The 16,912-nt window shown below is 40.4% G+C and overlaps 1 protein-coding gene and 1 non-coding gene across 5 annotated transcripts in view; both read left to right on the forward strand.

The window, feature by feature from the left end:
- LOC100702270 (inactive dipeptidyl peptidase 10) overlaps positions 1-16,912 on the forward strand; it is a 118,590-nt gene that overhangs the window by 39,588 nt on the left and 62,090 nt on the right. For all 4 annotated transcript variants that reach the window (XR_003216414.1, XM_025903127.1, XM_025903128.1 and 1 more), the window contains exons 2-3: positions 14,764-14,878; positions 15,059-15,154. Coding sequence is in view for 3 of the 4 variants with exons in the window: in XM_025903127.1 (XP_025758912.1) it covers positions 14,764-14,878; positions 15,059-15,154 (211 nt within the window). In the remaining variant the exon portion in view is untranslated. The remainder of the gene's footprint in view (positions 1-14,763; positions 14,879-15,058; positions 15,155-16,912) is intronic.
- trnar-ccu (transfer RNA arginine (anticodon CCU)) lies at positions 4,542-4,614 on the forward strand. The gene has a single exon. It is a non-coding gene; the product is annotated as a tRNA-Arg (tRNA).

Consider the following 16,912-nt stretch of genomic DNA (forward strand, 5'->3'; position numbering starts at 1 on the left):
CCACACAGCGACACAGACAGACATCTTTATTTTTACTTTTAATTTTTTTTTAATTTCCGGCTAAAAGAAGATAACGTCCAGGCGCGTGCGGACAGCGCGATAGCTAGAGTGGACAGGGACCCCACGCTTTATTTGAAATCAAATTTTAATGAAATTATTATTTTTATTTTTACTGGGAAAAATCAAATATGTAGAAGTTTTCCTTTCCCTTCAAGAAGCTTTCCTTTCCCTCCTTCCTCTCAGTAATTCCACACTTTTCCAACTTCAGCCTGATGCCGCGGAGCTCAGGCAGGGCTGCAGCGGCACAGCGAGCCATCAGAGCCGGCTGACAGGAATGCAGTGTCCGCGGTGTAACTCCAACAGGTTGTCCACGATCATGTGAATAATCCAGAACGTGTTTGTGGGGAAAAACAGGCCAGGAGCTCCGTTTGTGGCGATACTCTGGTGACTTTGAGTCCTGTTTTTGTAGATGCTTTGGCTTCGCAGTTCTTTAAGTTTCCTCGGGTTTGTTTTTGCGTCTTTCTGATCAAATTGTCTTGTTTTATTTTTTTAGATTCTTTCGCGTGTTAATCTGCTCAGTTGCGCATAATTGTTGTGTTTTCATCACATGACACAGACAATAACAACACGTACAGCATATTTATGGTTGAGTGGTGCAAAGATGTTGGAATAGATTAGGAATGGATAACTAGTTGCTACATATACAGTATATATTGACTATTAATAAGTATATAAGTGGTATACAAACATGTACAGCAGAATAAAATATTCCCATTTCTGTTCATTTGTGTTCATTCTCAGTGTTTGTGTCTCTTCATTGTCATCTTTTTCATGTTTTGGTGATTTTGTGTCTTTTTTGTTGTTGTTGCTTTGAGTCTTTTTGTGCTCTTACTGTTTCTTATTTTAAATGTCTTCCTGTTCATCTTCTTTCTTACTTCTTGTGTTTGATTCCCTTTGTGTCTCATTTTGGTGGTTTTGTGTCTCAGTTTTTGCATCTAGTTTTTTCATTATTTCCAGTCTTGTTGTGGTAGATCCGGCAGGTTTTTTTTGTTTAAATGTTGTGTGTCTTGTTCTTTATTTCTTCATTGTCATCTTTTTCGATTTTTGTTTCTCATCTTTTTGGGGGAGTTTCTGCCTGTGCTCTTACTGTTTATTTTAAATCCTTTGTGTCTCGTTTTTGCATTTTTGTATCTCTTCCTGCTCATCTTATTATTTCTTAATTTACTCAGTATATGTGTCACATTTTGACTCTCTGTGTGCTAGTTGTGTCTAAATCCTGTGTCCGTTTGCTTGTTTTTCATCATTGTGGTAGATTGTGGTGTTTTGTAGTTTAAATGTTGTGTGTCTCATTTAGTGTCTTCATCGGGTCATTTTATTTTGCTTTTTGTTCATCTTTATTCTCATTTCTGTCATGTCTTTGTGGTAGTTTGGCATTTATGAAGCCTTGTGTCTAATTTGATGTCTCTTTGTGTTTGATTTTCATTGTAGCTCCTGTTTTAGTATCTTTGTGGGTTTTTTGTCTTTCTTTTGCTCATTTTCAGTGTTTTTTGTGTCACTTGGAATCAAATTTTGCGCATTTTTTGCTTGTTTTTCGGTTGTTTTGGATCTTTGAGGAGCTTTGTGCCTCATTCGGTCAGTCTGTCTCACACTGTTGTGGTGGTTTTGCACATGGATGTAACCAGGGTTTAGAAAATTAGTGTGGGCAAGATAATGTTTTTGCTTTTAGGCTATGAGTCTATGTCTGTGATTATGTCTGTAGAAACATGTAAGATGAAATAATAAAAGCAGAGAATTATGGCTTCATTTAAAATGAAAACAGCACGAGGGAGGAAGTTACTTACTCGATGGCTCCTGTCCTGCTGTGCCTCTGATTCACTCCTCCTGTCTAAACCAACCAGTTATCATTTCTCATGAGTCATCGGCCTAACGCCTAAATGCGGCCCAATCAGGTGCGGTGTAGGGTGGGCCATAATGCTGTAGAACTGAAGTCTTTTCAAAGTAAAGGCCACCTACAGCATCTCATCTCTCCTAAAACATCTGAATCTGATATCCCGAGCCTCTTTGTGGTAATTTTGCATATCTGGTCATCGTTGTTTACATTCGTGTACCAAATTTTGTATTTGCACTTGTTTATGCCCCATTTCACTCATTTCTGACCTACTTATGGTAGTTTTGCACATATTTGTGGTAAAACTGTTTCTCATTTTGTATTTCTGTGGTCACGTTTCATTTGGTCATTTTGCATCACATTTTGGTAATTGTGAATATCTTTGTGGTTGTTTTACACCTTATTTTGTGTTATTGGCTCGCAGAGATATTATCTTTGTTGTCTTATCTTTTATCTGTTGTTTGCTATCTTTGGAGTCATTTGTTGTTGCGTTTTTATCTCATTTAATAAATTTTGCATTTGTTTTTGGATGTGTTTCATGGACGCTCTGCATTCTTTCTTCCCCACCAAACAATAATCTTGATTTTATTTTGGGTCTAAAAGTTGATTTTTATTTATTCTCTGTGAGTTCGAGGTCTGTTTTGCAAGAGAAATAAACATGCAAAAAGAGTGCAGCTAAGAGTTTTATGCATAAGAACTGATTCTTTTGTCTTTAAAACACCGGGAAACCATATGTCTGAAAACATTTACTACCATGCAAGAGATGGATGAGCCGAAAATGATCAATTTGAGAACATTTTGGGCATTTTTAGCTTGAAGAAAGACTCAAATGTCAAATCAGTTGAAATGGCTTGGATTGATTTGGTTTATTGATTAAATCACTAAGCACCTGCTCTACAAAAAACTAGCACACAACAGGAAAAAGTAACTGTACAAAAACATTTAAGTCTTTACAGATACTTAATTTACTTGGAAATAATCCCTCCTTATTGTTTTTTCAGTCTTGGCCTTTGTCTTTGCATTTTTTTGTCTGTTTTTGGTGTCTGTTTGCTAAAAGTGACTGGATAATACTCCTGGTAATAATGTCTTGGGTTTTTATTTTGTGGCATAAAACGTGTCCTTGCCTTTTTATGTCCGAGGTCGATCTGAGAGGCTGGAAATTTTAGCCTTGAATTCGTGTTCAGTCTCAGCGTGACCCATTGAAAGCCTTCGTGTGGAAAGCCATCGCCTTGGCTTTCAGCAGGTTCGGTTTGTCGACGTGTGTCTGTGCGTCTGTGCATCTGTCCCTTTAACTCTCTTCAGTGTATCCTCAGCACACAAACACCGACACACATGCTTTGATTTGCTCGCCTGCCTTACTTCCCACTGAAGGGAGTTTGATCAGCAGACTGTTGCAGTGAACTGTGTTTGCTGAAGCACACTCACACTCTGAGTGTACAGTGAATTAGCTCCGAGATGTTGAACCAAACTCAGAGAGGAGTCGATGGCCCAGTGGTGTGCAAAGGAAGCTCTACCCACTGCTGAGCGTGTCTGAGGTTTTCCTGCTTCGGTAATTAAACGGTTTCACCTCTCACAGCAGTGGATGTGATATAGATTGTTCTGGACACATCTGTGCCTTTTATACTAAGCGTCACACAGATTTATTCAAGGTAGGTTAGTCATAATAATCCTTCAATAACACTAAAGTCGGCATCCCGCAGCAGCGTGCAGCGATATGAACAGAATATGAAAGTGTTGTTCATCACAGAAGATCTCAAAATATCTAAAAAAAAAAAAGGTTTAAAAACAGTTTACTTAAACTGGCGAATCTGTATCCTACCAGAATGAAAGCGCCGCTAGTGCTTTCTCATTGGGGCACAAACAGTTTTTACAAGTCTTAGGTCAGTTTAGCTTCACACTGCAAAAAAATCAAACCCTTTCTACGTCACTCGATTAATATCACAGCCTTTTTTCAGTCTTAATCAGCTGTGTGTTTGACTGGCAGCTGCTGACAATAGATTTAAGACTTTCTATATACACTTACCAGCCACGTTATTAGGTATAACTTGCTAGTACTGGGTTGGACCCCCTATTTGCCTTCAGAACAGTGGATTCAACAAGGTGCTGGAAACATTCCTCTGAGATTTTGGTCCATATTGAGACAATAGCATCACACAGTTAGTTGTGTAGTTGTGCTCTCATGTGTATGTGTGGGCGGTCATATCTAGAAAGGTTTGTGGCTGTATTTTTTTTATATTTATACAAAAATTGTCTAAAACTACAAAACTGGGTGTATACTGAGAAAATACATTGGTTACATTTGTTACCTTTCAGACTGAATCTACACTCACCAGACATTTTATTAGTTACGCCTTGCTAGTAAAGGATTGGGACCCCTTTTATCTTCAGAGCTGTCTTAAGTCTTCATAACAGAAATTCAGCAAGACTCTTTAAAGACTTAATGTAACTAGAGCCAGTGATCCAGATCTTAGTTACTCTTTGGTCCTTGTGTGGTTTCATGAATCTCCACAAACAACGGAAACAACATCCAAACAAAGTGGAGCTCGGAGCGAAGCTGAGGAGCCGAATAGACATTTTCTCCATTCTGTTGCAGGTCACAATGGATCAGCTGTATACTGAACATTATGCAGCATGTTTGGGGTCCCTTTGTGCAGCCCCAGTTGCCTAATGGATAAGGCACTGGCCTCCTAAGCCAGGGATTGTGGGTTCAAGTCCCATCTGGGGTGGTTTTCAGCAGAGTGGCACAGTGGAAGCCTAATATGCAGTACAACCATGATACTGTCCAGCTGGTATTGTAATATAAGAACTACACATGTCAGCTTACTTGGCATTCTTCGGTTTTGTGTCATTTGGTCAAGTTGCTCAATATCATTTGGGGATTTAGCAAGTTTTCTGGACTTACATAACCATAATTAGTTTCAGCCATAATAGTCAAATAGTTTCTTGCTTTTGTTATTTGACAGCTTGTGTTTTGAATAGCAAAAACATGCATGATTTTAATATGTTGTAAATCTACACAGGTATCCATATTTTCTTTCTGTGTGTGTGTGAGTTGTTAGGTGGCAAAGTCGGAGGTTGTAATGGTTCTGTTGATGTGTGGGCTCAAGCTGGCAGAGGCAGGGTTATAAAGGTGTTTTTGGTCGATTGTTAAGGCCTTTGCCTTAATCCCTTAAGCCCTCTGCTATTTTCTGAAATTTCCACCTGGAAAAAAAAAACCTTCCCAAATTCAGTCAGTAACACGTCCACAGCTGTGAGTCCAAAATGAACAGCCCTGGGCTCTATTGATCAGAGGCACTTGTAAGAATTTAGAATTCAGTAAGTCGCCAGACGAGAATAGGATTTGACAAACTAGTAAAGTATACTTAGTGTACAACTTCCAAATGGTCAAGACTGTAAATTGGAAACTTAAGCCAGTGTTGGACTCAGTTGGGAGAGTCAACTGAGGTTTTGACATGCAGCACACAGCACGAAACTGCTACTGCTATAATGAAATAGCCCAGAGAGAGCGAGGTTGCACTACAACACCGATTTTGCCTTTCTGTAGCAACATGAAAAACCTGCAGGATATGAAATGTGCAAGAGGTAAGAATTCTGAATCAGGTTGTCGATTTAACAGTATGCGTTTCACTCCAGTTGGCATCTTCAGCAATTCTTGAGGTAAAAGCCATCTTTTTTTGCATTTCTGTTTTTAATAATCTGCAATAATGAGAGTTAATCCAACAAATATAAATATCTAAAGATTCCAGTGGTGCACCTGCTGAATGAATAACCATGTAAACAGGGTAACATTTGGGTAAAATCCTGTATATTTAACTTTTGATCAGATTCTGAATTGATGATCTTTGATGTCCAACTCTCCCATGCTGTCCTGCACTCACACTGTGCTCAATGATTGGGCTTGAGTACACATCTCAGCATCTTGGCCTCTCTCTCACGCTTGGTTCCTTCCTTGTACACAGGCTCTTTTGAAGCCTTACAACAAAATACAAGGTCCATGATTTTATGCTTTTTGTGGCACTCTGTTCTCTCACATGCGTTACAGATTTGTTGTTTACTTAGCAGCTACTTTTATGGAGGATTGCTGTGCTCGGGCACTGATAGCAATCATACTACATGCATGATGTGCCAGTTTGAGCTGAACCTGGTCCCACCTCTTAAAGCAGAACAGGGTTCCTCAGCTGTTACCAGACACAGCATGCAATGATTACACTAATCCAAACAAATTAGACTTTGGGCATCAGATGTGCTGAGCATAGTATCATTGGTAAGACTGACTACAGTCTAAACGCTCTTTCACATAGGAGGCGACATGTGCTGTGTTGACTGCTAGCTAGTGCAAATGGCCCGAAATTTGTGTTAAGCTGGCCGTTGCGCTCTGCTTGTACGTCACTTTGTTCCACCCGCTGTACTTGTACTACACACGCCTGCTCCCTGTTATTTTAAAACATGCATCTCTCATTCATAAAGAAGAAAGCTTTAAGGAGTGTGTCGTTTCCACAACACTGCTTTCCTTCTGAGGTCCCCAGAGCCGTTGAAAGGAATGACTTTAAGACTCTGGAGGTCCCTATATATGCACGTAAACTTGTGTCAGAAAGTTCACTGAACTCTGATACACACAGAATCTTTTCGTTCATCACGTGGTTGAACTTAGCGTGGCTCTAGGTTTCTATTGGTCGCGCGAAGGTACATCACAGTGCACAGCGGTCAAAGTTCAACTGGGTTGAACTCAACTTCGACTGTGCAAAGCACTGCGGGGAACCGCTATTGCGCAGTGCAAGCAATAGAAATGAGAGCGGTTCAGAGCGCAGCAATTCGTGTGCTACATCCCATGTGAAAAGGCCTTAAGGCTGTGCAAAATCTGTGTAGAGCCTATTGTGTACCCTGCAGAAGTAGCCAACTCGGTTGCCAGTATTTATGTTGCGTTCCAGTTATGTTAAATGTTGGAAGTCTACAGTGATGTCAGCCCTGAGTTAGTCTGTTCCAGCAGGAAAGTCAAAAAAGCAATGAAAAACAAGATTTGTTGAGCTTCTTAGCAGGGCAGAGCCATTCATGCATCACTAGCAATGCAGCCTAATACTTGTATTTTTAATGGTAAAAAACTTCTGCAGCATATTCATGAATAGAACCTGTGTATGGTTTGTTTAGCAAGTCACAAATACACAGCAGTGGCGGGATAGATTCAACGTTTTTCTGTTTTATTGCTGTTTTTGTTCACTGTCGCCATCGTGGATTGTTAACTTGGGGTTGGTGGGGCTACTTTGACTTTCTAAAATTCGAGTTGAGGGCACACTGGGGATGAAAATTCCAACTCTGGACTTACAACTTATTCCGGAACCCAACAATATACAACGCAGTTTACTAACATACTAGTTGCCGTTGGAGTTGTGCTTATTGAGCAGTCCATTCTCTTCAAGTTGATGTGAAAAATGATGAGAAAAGAGGAGGAAGAGGAAATAATGGTACTGAATTGTGATGACATGTAGTTGCGCTTTTATGGTGGTGCACATCAGGCTTTCAGCATTAAAATATTTGCTCTAGATTTAATACAGACATATAAATCCCACTTACCTAAATTTTTTCATTGATGCTGAGTGATGCTTTCACAGGCTCTATGCAACCATGTGAAAAACGAACTACCATGTTACTTTTTCCATATGAATGAATAAACTCGATTAACTGTTTATCAGTAAGTGTGACAACCTCTATGAAAACAGAACATTTAGCGGTTTGCGGGTCTGAAGCTTTCAGGTGTGTGTTAACACAATGCCAGCAAATTTACCCCAAGCTCAGAGCACACAATGCTCAGAGAAACTGCAAAATCCAAGAGCTACTTCTCAGACTCTACAGGCATCAGTTAGCTTGTTAAATGTTAATATTCATGACAGCACAGCACTGAACATGTACAGGGAGTGCAGAATTATTAGGCAAATGAGTATTTTGTCCACATCATCCTCTTCATGCATGTTGTCTTACTCCAAGCTGTATAGGCTCGAAAGCCTACTACCAATTAAGCATATTAGGTGATGTGCATCTCTGTAATGAGAAGGGGTGTGGTCTAATGACATCAACACCCTATATCAGGTGTGCATAATTATTAGGCAACTTCCTTTCCTTTGGCAAAATGGGTCAAAAGAAGGACTTGACAGGCTCAGAAAAGTCAAAAATAGTGCGATATCTTGCAGAGGGATGCAGCAGTCTTAAAATTGCAAAGCTTCTGAAGCGTGATCATCGAACAATCAAGCGTTTCATTCAAAATAGTCAACAGGGTCGCAAGAAGCGTGTGGAAAAACCAAGGCGCAAAATAACTGCCCATGAACTGAGAAAAGTCAAGCGTGCAGCTGCCAAGATGCCACTTGCCACCAGTTTGGCCATATTTCAGAGCTGCAACATCACTGGAGTGCCCAAAAGCACAAGGTGTGCAATACTCAGAGACATGGCCAAGGTAAGAAAGGCTGAAAGACGACCACCACTGAACAAGACACACAAGCTGAAACGTCAAGACTGGGCCAAGAAATATCTCAAGACTGATTTTTCTAAGGTTTTATGGACTGATGAAATGAGAGTGAGTCTTGATGGGCCAGATGGATGGGCCCGTGGCTGGATTGGTAAAGGGCAGAGAGCTCCTGTCCGACTCAGACACCAGCAAGGTGGAGGTGGAGTACTGGTTTGGGCTGGTATCATCAAAGATGAGCTTGTGGGGCCTTTTCGGGTTGAGGATGGAGTCAAGCTCAACTCCCAGTCCTACTGCCAGTTTCTGGAAGACACCTTCTTCAAGCAGTGGTACAGGAAGAAGTCTGCATCCTTCAAGAAAAACATGATTTTCATGCAGGACAATGCTCCATCACACGCGTCCAAGTACTCCACAGCGTGGCTGGCAAGAAAGGGTATAAAAGAAGAAAAACTAATGACATGGCCTCCTTGTTCACCTGATCTGAACCCCATTGAGAACCTGTGGTCCATCATCAAATGTGAGATTTACAAGGAGGGAAAACGGTACACCTCTCTGAACAGTGTCTGGGAGGCTGTGGTTGTTGCTGCACGCAATGTTGATGGTGAACAGATCAAAACACTGACAGAATCCATGGATGGCAGGCTTTTGAGTGTCCTTGCAAAGAAAGGTGGCTATATTGGTCGCTGATTTGTTTTTGTTTTGTTTTTGAATGTCAGAAATGTATATTTGTGAATGTGGAGATGTTATATTGGTTTCACTGGTAAAAATAAATAATTGAAATGGGTATATATTTGTTTTTTGTTAAGTTGTCTAATAATTATGCACAGTAATAGTCACCTGCACACACAGATATCCCCCTAAAATAGCTAAAACTAAAAACAAACTAAAAACTACTTCCAAAAACATTCAGCTTTGATATTAATGAGTTTTTTGGGTTCATTGAGAACATGGTTGTTGTTCAATAATAAAATTATTCCTCAAAAATACAACTTGCCTAATAATCCTGCACTCCCCGTATGTCTTATTTGAAAGGGTTTTCAGAAAAGGCCAGGGCAGCACAGCTTAGGTTTGCAAAGTTACATCTGAAAAAACCCCCCCACTAGACTTCTAGAACAATGTGCTTTGAACAGACAAGACCAAAGTGAAGATGTTTGACCATAATGCACAAAACCAAACTAAGCATTTTGGGTTGTTTTGTAGACCCAGGACCTGGTCAGCTTTTCTATACTGAAGTATTCTAGTAAAATCTGAGGACATCTGTCTGACTGCTACAGACCAAACTGGGTCATGGGAGGTTAGTCTGGTTTGTCTGTTTTGTGTATTATTGTAGGGTCTTTACATTACAAAATAAAGCACCTCCAGACAGCTGTTGTCATTTGGCACAATATAAATCAAATCGAATTGAATTTATTACATTTTACTTTTATTTTTGAGAAATTCCTGATGAGAAATTTCAGTCCACTTTGAACGTTTAAGAGACTTCAACCTGTGCCTCCCAGATTTTAAAGTGGAATACCTGTTCAATGTTTAAACAGTCTAGCATGACAGTAAACATTAGAGAATTGGTGATCTTTGATGCCCACCTACGAAACTCCTTCAGGTTTCAGGTCAGATACTTTAAAACTCACAGCAAGAGTCCTTTTAAGCTTCCCAATTTAAACATGTTTTCCATCTTCTACTTGTCTGTAGATTGGTGATAATTAGAGACCAAACAGCTGACCAAATGAAGATTGTCAGGATACTTAACAAGTCAAAAGAAACACGAGTTTTTAGCTCGTCTCTCCGGCTCTACAGAGGGCAGACAGACTGCTGGAAAACATGCAGTTTGATGTGTTTGATGTACGAACAAGGCTTCACGCTGTCTTCCCTTTATGCTTCGCCCTCTCAAGCTCAGAAGAAAGGCCACTTAGTCGGCATGTGACAGCTTCCTATTACAGTCCCCTGCAGTGTCGCTGCTGGAAACATCCGAGTGCTCGTCCGCAGCCGTCTCCCGGCCCCGTGCGAGGTTAAACTAAAAACCCTGCTTGCATCATTTCTTTCTCATCTTTTCTCTCACTTGTCAACGTCTTGGCTGCGGGTTCAACTTTCATCATTGGAGGCTGGAGTGAGGAATGATGTAAGCTTCTTGAGAAGCTACAGTTCATTGGATGTCTTGGAATCCTTAAGCAAACTTTCAGCCTAAGAGCACAACGTGTGAAAGCTCAGATCAGATTTTCCACTTTAGCTCGGATGATAATCAGCGCTCTGTCTAGACGACGGGAGTGTTATATGACCGTAAAAGTCAAAATTCAATCCTGACTGATAGATGCTGGAGATGAATGCCGGCGAGTCTGCTCTATTTTTATATCTCGCTTCCATTAAAAATAGTGAATTCCTTCTAATGTTTTCTAAATGCACTCCAAACAATAGGAGGAAATAAAGGGACTGTTCTTCCCACATCATCATTTTACAGACTGATCCATGTTGTGTGCTGGCTGGCCTGCATTTTTCTTTCTTTTTTATTCAGTCATTTCATTTTGCAAAGAAGGGATTCACACACAAATCAGTATTAAAACAGCTGGATACCAATTATCCAAGTTATATTAGTTTTTATAAGCTATTCATTTCCAGTATGCTGGAAGCTTCTCATCCATACACACAAGCTTGTGTATTTACTCGTGTATCTTTCTTCAGGTGTTAGAGTAGCAGGAGCCGGTGAGCCGATGCGCTTATCCTCTTTTTTCCTCATTATTGCTCTACTTCTTTCTTTGTTACACAATACGTACATTTATGTGAATAATGATAATAAATAAAGCAATAACAATCACATTAAAAGAATAAGACTAACAAGAGGAGCTCCCCCTGGCAAAGCAAACATGTTTGGCACAGGTTCAGACTCTGTTGTACAGGACACAGTTTATGAAACAGTGGTTCATAAGTACATGCAGATATGATTTCTGATTGCTTTGTGTCTCTGACTCTGTAGCCTGCTGATATTTTACCTGATTTTATATCACTCTGCATGTTTTTTTTCCCTATTTAGTTTTAAATCTCGTCGTGTGATTGTGTGGCACAGTTTTGTTTTTGTTGCATCTTTGCCTGTGTTTTATATCTCATTTTAGTTTTTTGACATTTTTGTTTTTGTAGCTATTCTCTGTATCTTTATGTTTCTTATTGCAGTAGTTTTTGTCTCCGTTTGGCACATTTTGCATCTCTTCTGCTTATTGCATGTTTCAGTTTCCCTTTAGCCAGTAGTTTAAGCCTTTCTTGACCAACGGTTACATGTAAAATATGTATAAAAATAAAAATATGATCACCTGTCCTCAGTAACTCACTGTACTATGTGACTTTTTGTTTGTGTGCCCTGTCATGAGGAAAACAATGGAGCTGATGAAGAGCAGGTACCTCTCAGCATTGTGTGTGCACCAACAGGTGTTCATTATCACACTTGAACTGACTGTATCTGGTTCTGCATTATTAGGGAAGTGTTAAACATAACAGGATAACAGTGTGTAACCTAACCTCTCCACAGATTTGCTGTGGCCTCTGTAGCCAATGTGTTGAATGGAATGATTTACTCAAGGGCTCTGGAGGTCCATATGCACGTAAACTTGTGTCATAAAGTTCCTCGTTCATTGTGTGGTTGAGCTTAGCCCAGCTGTAGGCCTCGTTTCTATTGGTCGCGTGAAGGTAGGTCACAGAATGGGCAGCATGCGCGAGTACTCTTTGCTGGTGTGGTTGTGGGCGAGCAGGGGGACCTTATGGTACTGCAAGATTTTAGTCGATTACTGCGTAGTTTGTTACCAGCGCTGTTCTTGGGTCCTGTGGATTCAACTGCCTTCAGACCATTAACGAGCTCCTCCCATGTAGTTTTGGGCTGATCCACACCACTTCACCTTCTTGCTGATGGCCTTGTAGCCCACTCCAGGCTTATGGGGGTCTACAGTCTTGTCCCTGATGTCCTTTGACAGCTCTTCATGGAAGAAACTGATTCTGTGCTTTATACAATTGTTTTGCATTGGCAAAGAAGTTTTGGCAAGTTTTTCATGGTTTAGCCCACATTACATTTTCCTTACAAATGTGGCACAACTTAAGGGGAAAGAAACAGGCTTTCCAACTGTATAAAAAGACTGGTAGTATTGTTACAACAAAGGAATAATCAACCAAATCTCTTTGATAAAAAAAGAATATCAAAGTTCGTCTTCCATGATTTTTCTCATTTATAAAAAGTTCAGTTACCTAGCTGGAAGTTCTTAAATTGACCTCTCCCCTTAGAGGTCGCTACAGCAGATCATCTGGCTCCATCTCACCTTATCTCACCTCTGCCACAAAACCTCTGCATGTCCTGCTTCACTAGAGCCATCAAACTCCTCTGCCCGGCAGCTCCATCTTAAGGATCCTTTTCCCAATATATCCACTATCCTTCCTCTGCCCTCTATATACTCATTTCTGATTCTGTCCTTCCTTATCACTTTTCATCTTCAGCTCTGCATCTTGTCTTTTTGCCGCCGTCTGCAAATCGTACATTACAGAAGGTCTCAAACACAAAAGTCACAAAAGTCACAGAATCAGTGAATGTGCAAATGATTTTCATTTCCAAGTCTCCACTACAGGATATCAGAGGTGCCCTGCATCACGCGTCACACTGGTGTTAGTCACAGTGCAGCTGTATAAAGGACGAAGCTTTGATAGATTTGGTGGAGTTGCAGGTGATGAATTTTTCAGAACCATGAGTGCTCAGTGGATTTTTACAAATCTCACTCTGGCCCCGTGATGAAGACAAGGAAACTTATTGTATTTCCAAGTTCTCCCAGGTGTCTCAGATCCATAGAGCCTGAGGCTGTTCATTAAGGCCTCACAGTTGTGGAGCTCTTACTGACTGAACTTATATATTTTTTCCTGGTTAAAATCAAAAAGTGGGAAATGCTCAGGGGGCTAAACTTCACTTTCAAAAAACTTCGAAAAAAAGAAAAGAATCTGAAAACTGGCTGCTAGTACCAAGCTCAAAGGTGGCAAAACAAGGAGTTAGCCATTAAATCAGCTTCAGTGCTCTGGAAATTTTGTGTTAACTTCACAAATTCATATTAAATTAAAATGTAATTGAAACCCGGAGATGTATTCTTAATGCTCTACAGCAAGTATCACACAGTAATCTGGACCCAGGGGCTCAGTTCATACATGATTTTTAAGCCTATGCAGTCTCTCTCTGCTATGTTTGATCTTTTTATGATGGTGGTTGGAGCACGCTCAAACATCTCAGTCCCAAACATCCTGTAGATGTTCAGTGTGAAGGCCACAGCATCAAATTCAGTGAGCCTTCATTTCCTCTCTCATTTTGAAAGAGACCACAGATTAAAACAGAGCCACAATTTTCCTTTAATGCAGGAGTCTGTCCATCATTTAGTTAGAGTAAAATGGCCAAGGTTTCTTTGTCCTGTCTTCCTTCCCTCACCCCCCACCAGTCGTGGCAGATGGCCACCCCTCCCTGAGCCTGGCTCTGCAGGAGGTTTCTTCCTGTTAAAAGGGAGTTTTTCCTTCCCACTGTCACCAAAGTGCTTGCTGATAGGGGGTCGTCTGATTGGTGGGGTTTCTCTGTTTTCTCTGTATTATTGTAGAGTCTTTACCTTATGATATAAAGCGCCTTTAGGTAACTGTTGTTTTAATGTGTTGCTATATAAATAAAATTTAATTAAAATGAAGCATCAAATTTTATTTTGCTGGAGAAAGGTACAGTTTTCCTTCTGTACACCAACACAGCAGAGTTTAAAACAATCAAGATGTGACTGACGTGGAAACCTTCAGCTTTAATTTAAGTGGTTTAACAACACTTTTGAATTAACTGTTTAGGATTTACAGCCATTTTTATACAAAGTATCCCAATATACAGAACGATCAAAAGTAACTGTATTAAGTGAAGAGTTGTGTGTGTGGTTGAGGCTTGTGGGAAGCTAATTTGTATTATTATTATTATTATTATTATTATTGTTATTATTATATTTTTATTGAAAAAGGACATGTTGGGGAGCTTCAGGGCAAACCCCTAACTGGTCCACAGCACCTCCAACTCACAGTGAGCTGCCAGCTGGTGCCAGATGTCATAAGACACCTTCACAGGTCTTGCAGAGCCCATTTCTTTATAGGTCAGTACTGGGATGATATTTTATTGTCAGCGCCATGTAAAAAAAAAAAAAAAAAACGTTTTCCTAGTTTGGTCTGGAAGAAGTTACACATAAATTCAAACTCAGCCCCATGCAACACCTCTGGGATGAAGTGCAAGCTGGACCACATTACACAGCATCACTTCTGACTGAATGAGAGCAAAATCGCACAGCGAGCGTAGAGGCTGTTAGGACTGCAGATGAATTCTCGCAGTGTTCCAGTGACTCACATGTGGAGGCACAGTTTCTGATGATTAGTGTTTGTTTCTGACTTTCTGTGTTTGCAGGAGTATGTGGACGTCAGCCCTCCGCAGAGGAACTGGAAGGGCATTGCCATCTCTTTGCTGGTGATCGTGGTGGTCTGCTCGCTCATCACCATGTCTGTGGTCGTCCTCACACCCGGTATGTCAGCCTGTGGAGAGAGACAGGAGCACAAATGATGTGTCTAGCTTTCTAAACCATGCAAATATGCGTTTTTCAGAAGTACATGAATATGCTTTACAAGACACTTACAATCTGCAGCTCTTCATTGGATGAATCTCTAACTGTAACCTGGAGTTCACCCATTTATTTGTTTTCAAGTTGAACTTCCCGGCAGCAGCAAGTCCAGGCTGACTGTGGCAGATCTTTACAAACCAGAGTTCAGCATTCACGACCCCGAGGCCAAGTGGATTAGCGGTAAGTGTTTACATGAAAAAAAAAAAAAAAAAACCCCACAAAAATCCTCACACAAACAAACCTGTGTGCTGCTGAGTATTTCAAGTCTGAGGTTTTAATCCTGCACAGAGTAGCAGCGTTTAAGTCTCCTTTTACAGAAAGAGAAGGAAAGGTAAAACTTACATTGTATATAAAAGATGGACTGTATATAAAAGATGGACTTAATATGCTGCCACTCATTTGACACTTCGTCCATCATGGTTTTTTTTGTTTGTTTGTTTGTTTTTTTGTTTGGAGACAAAAGTGACCAAACTTTTGTCTCCAAACAATGGACATGAAGGTACATGTCAGGTAAAGTTAGTGGTCACTAGTATTTAGCCACTGTGAAATTGTAACAATAATGTTGGCTAGTGAGTGGCAAATAAACATAACAACCAACTTCCTGATTTTACAATCTGCTTCAAAATAGGTGAGAAGGACGGCGTCTACACAAGAAGTTTATTTAAATAAAAAGCATTTATTAAACATCCTAACAAAGACACAAACATCACAAGCTTTTAGCTAAAGCAGTCTGTATTAGCTGACAATCAAAACAAAAAACAGCTGGCCAAGCTGTTCTTGGGAAGCTGTTCCCACGACCTTCTCGTGGGAAGGTCATCAAATGTGAAATCTCACTTCCTGATGTGTTATTGGACCAGTCTGGAAGCCCTAAATATTTGTCCCTAACAAGCAAAAGTAGCAAAGGTAAATCAGAGTTACTTCTAGCTGTAATTAAGTAACAATAGTACATTTACTAGATTGTGCTTTTTTCATGCTCTGGCCATTTTTTTCTGTATATAAAAACTGAAATTGAATTCTGTAGCTCCTACTGACCAAGAAAGGTGACAATTAACTTCCCCTCCTTGTCTGATGGATGGATGGATAACATCAGGAGAGAATAACACCTGATGTATGTTATAGACAGAGAAACACAGTTTACTCGTGGCTCAGTCTGACAAGAGTGAAAACAGGATGACAGCCTGTTGAATGACAACTTGAGAGAAAGACCAAAAAAAAATAGTGTTCACATTAATTTATTTCCTTTTTCGCAACTGATTGCAAGTACTTAACTGGTTGCCTAGAGGTTGAGCATGCAGCATGTGACATCCTCAACCTCTGGGTGATCACTCTAAATTGTCTGAGGGGAGGCAACCTGTCTCCGAACAATCATGGTCTCATTTGGACTGACTGTAATCACTCAGACTGGTAAACGTTTGCAAACAATTGCTGTTTAATTTGTAAGCGTAGGCAAACGTCAACATGTTGCAGTCAATCCGAGTCAGTCCGTGCTGATAAGCGCAACTCATCTACGTCTCGTCTCTTTGCGAAAGAGGACTCCACTGGTATTCTGCTTTTAATCCTACATCAAAGTAAGGTTGCAGTCAAGCTTCTGTCCTGCAGCAACTATGTCACAGTTTCAGATCTTTGAGTTTCTTCCAGGACTGAATGTAAACAATTGATGTGAATTTTTTTGTATGCAGATGGAACCAGATTTGTGATTTTTGCCAATTTATCGCTGTTTATCACCATATTATCACAAAAGACTGCATGTAGTTGCCAACTTCATGCCATTTAATCACAAACTGACAGGGGCTGATCAGTTGTGGTGTTTTACCACCAATCTGAGGCACCAAAGTCGCTTTAAAGATGGCACCTACAGTAACTAGAAGTGGTCGCAGACCTGATCCCGTCCTGATCCCAGCCATTTCAAAGGGACTCAGTCCTCTGTGCATGCTAACT

This window comes from Oreochromis niloticus, linkage group LG23, assembly GCF_001858045.2.
Source record: "Oreochromis niloticus isolate F11D_XX linkage group LG23, O_niloticus_UMD_NMBU, whole genome shotgun sequence".
Classification (NCBI taxonomy): domain Eukaryota; kingdom Metazoa; phylum Chordata; class Actinopteri; order Cichliformes; family Cichlidae; genus Oreochromis; species Oreochromis niloticus.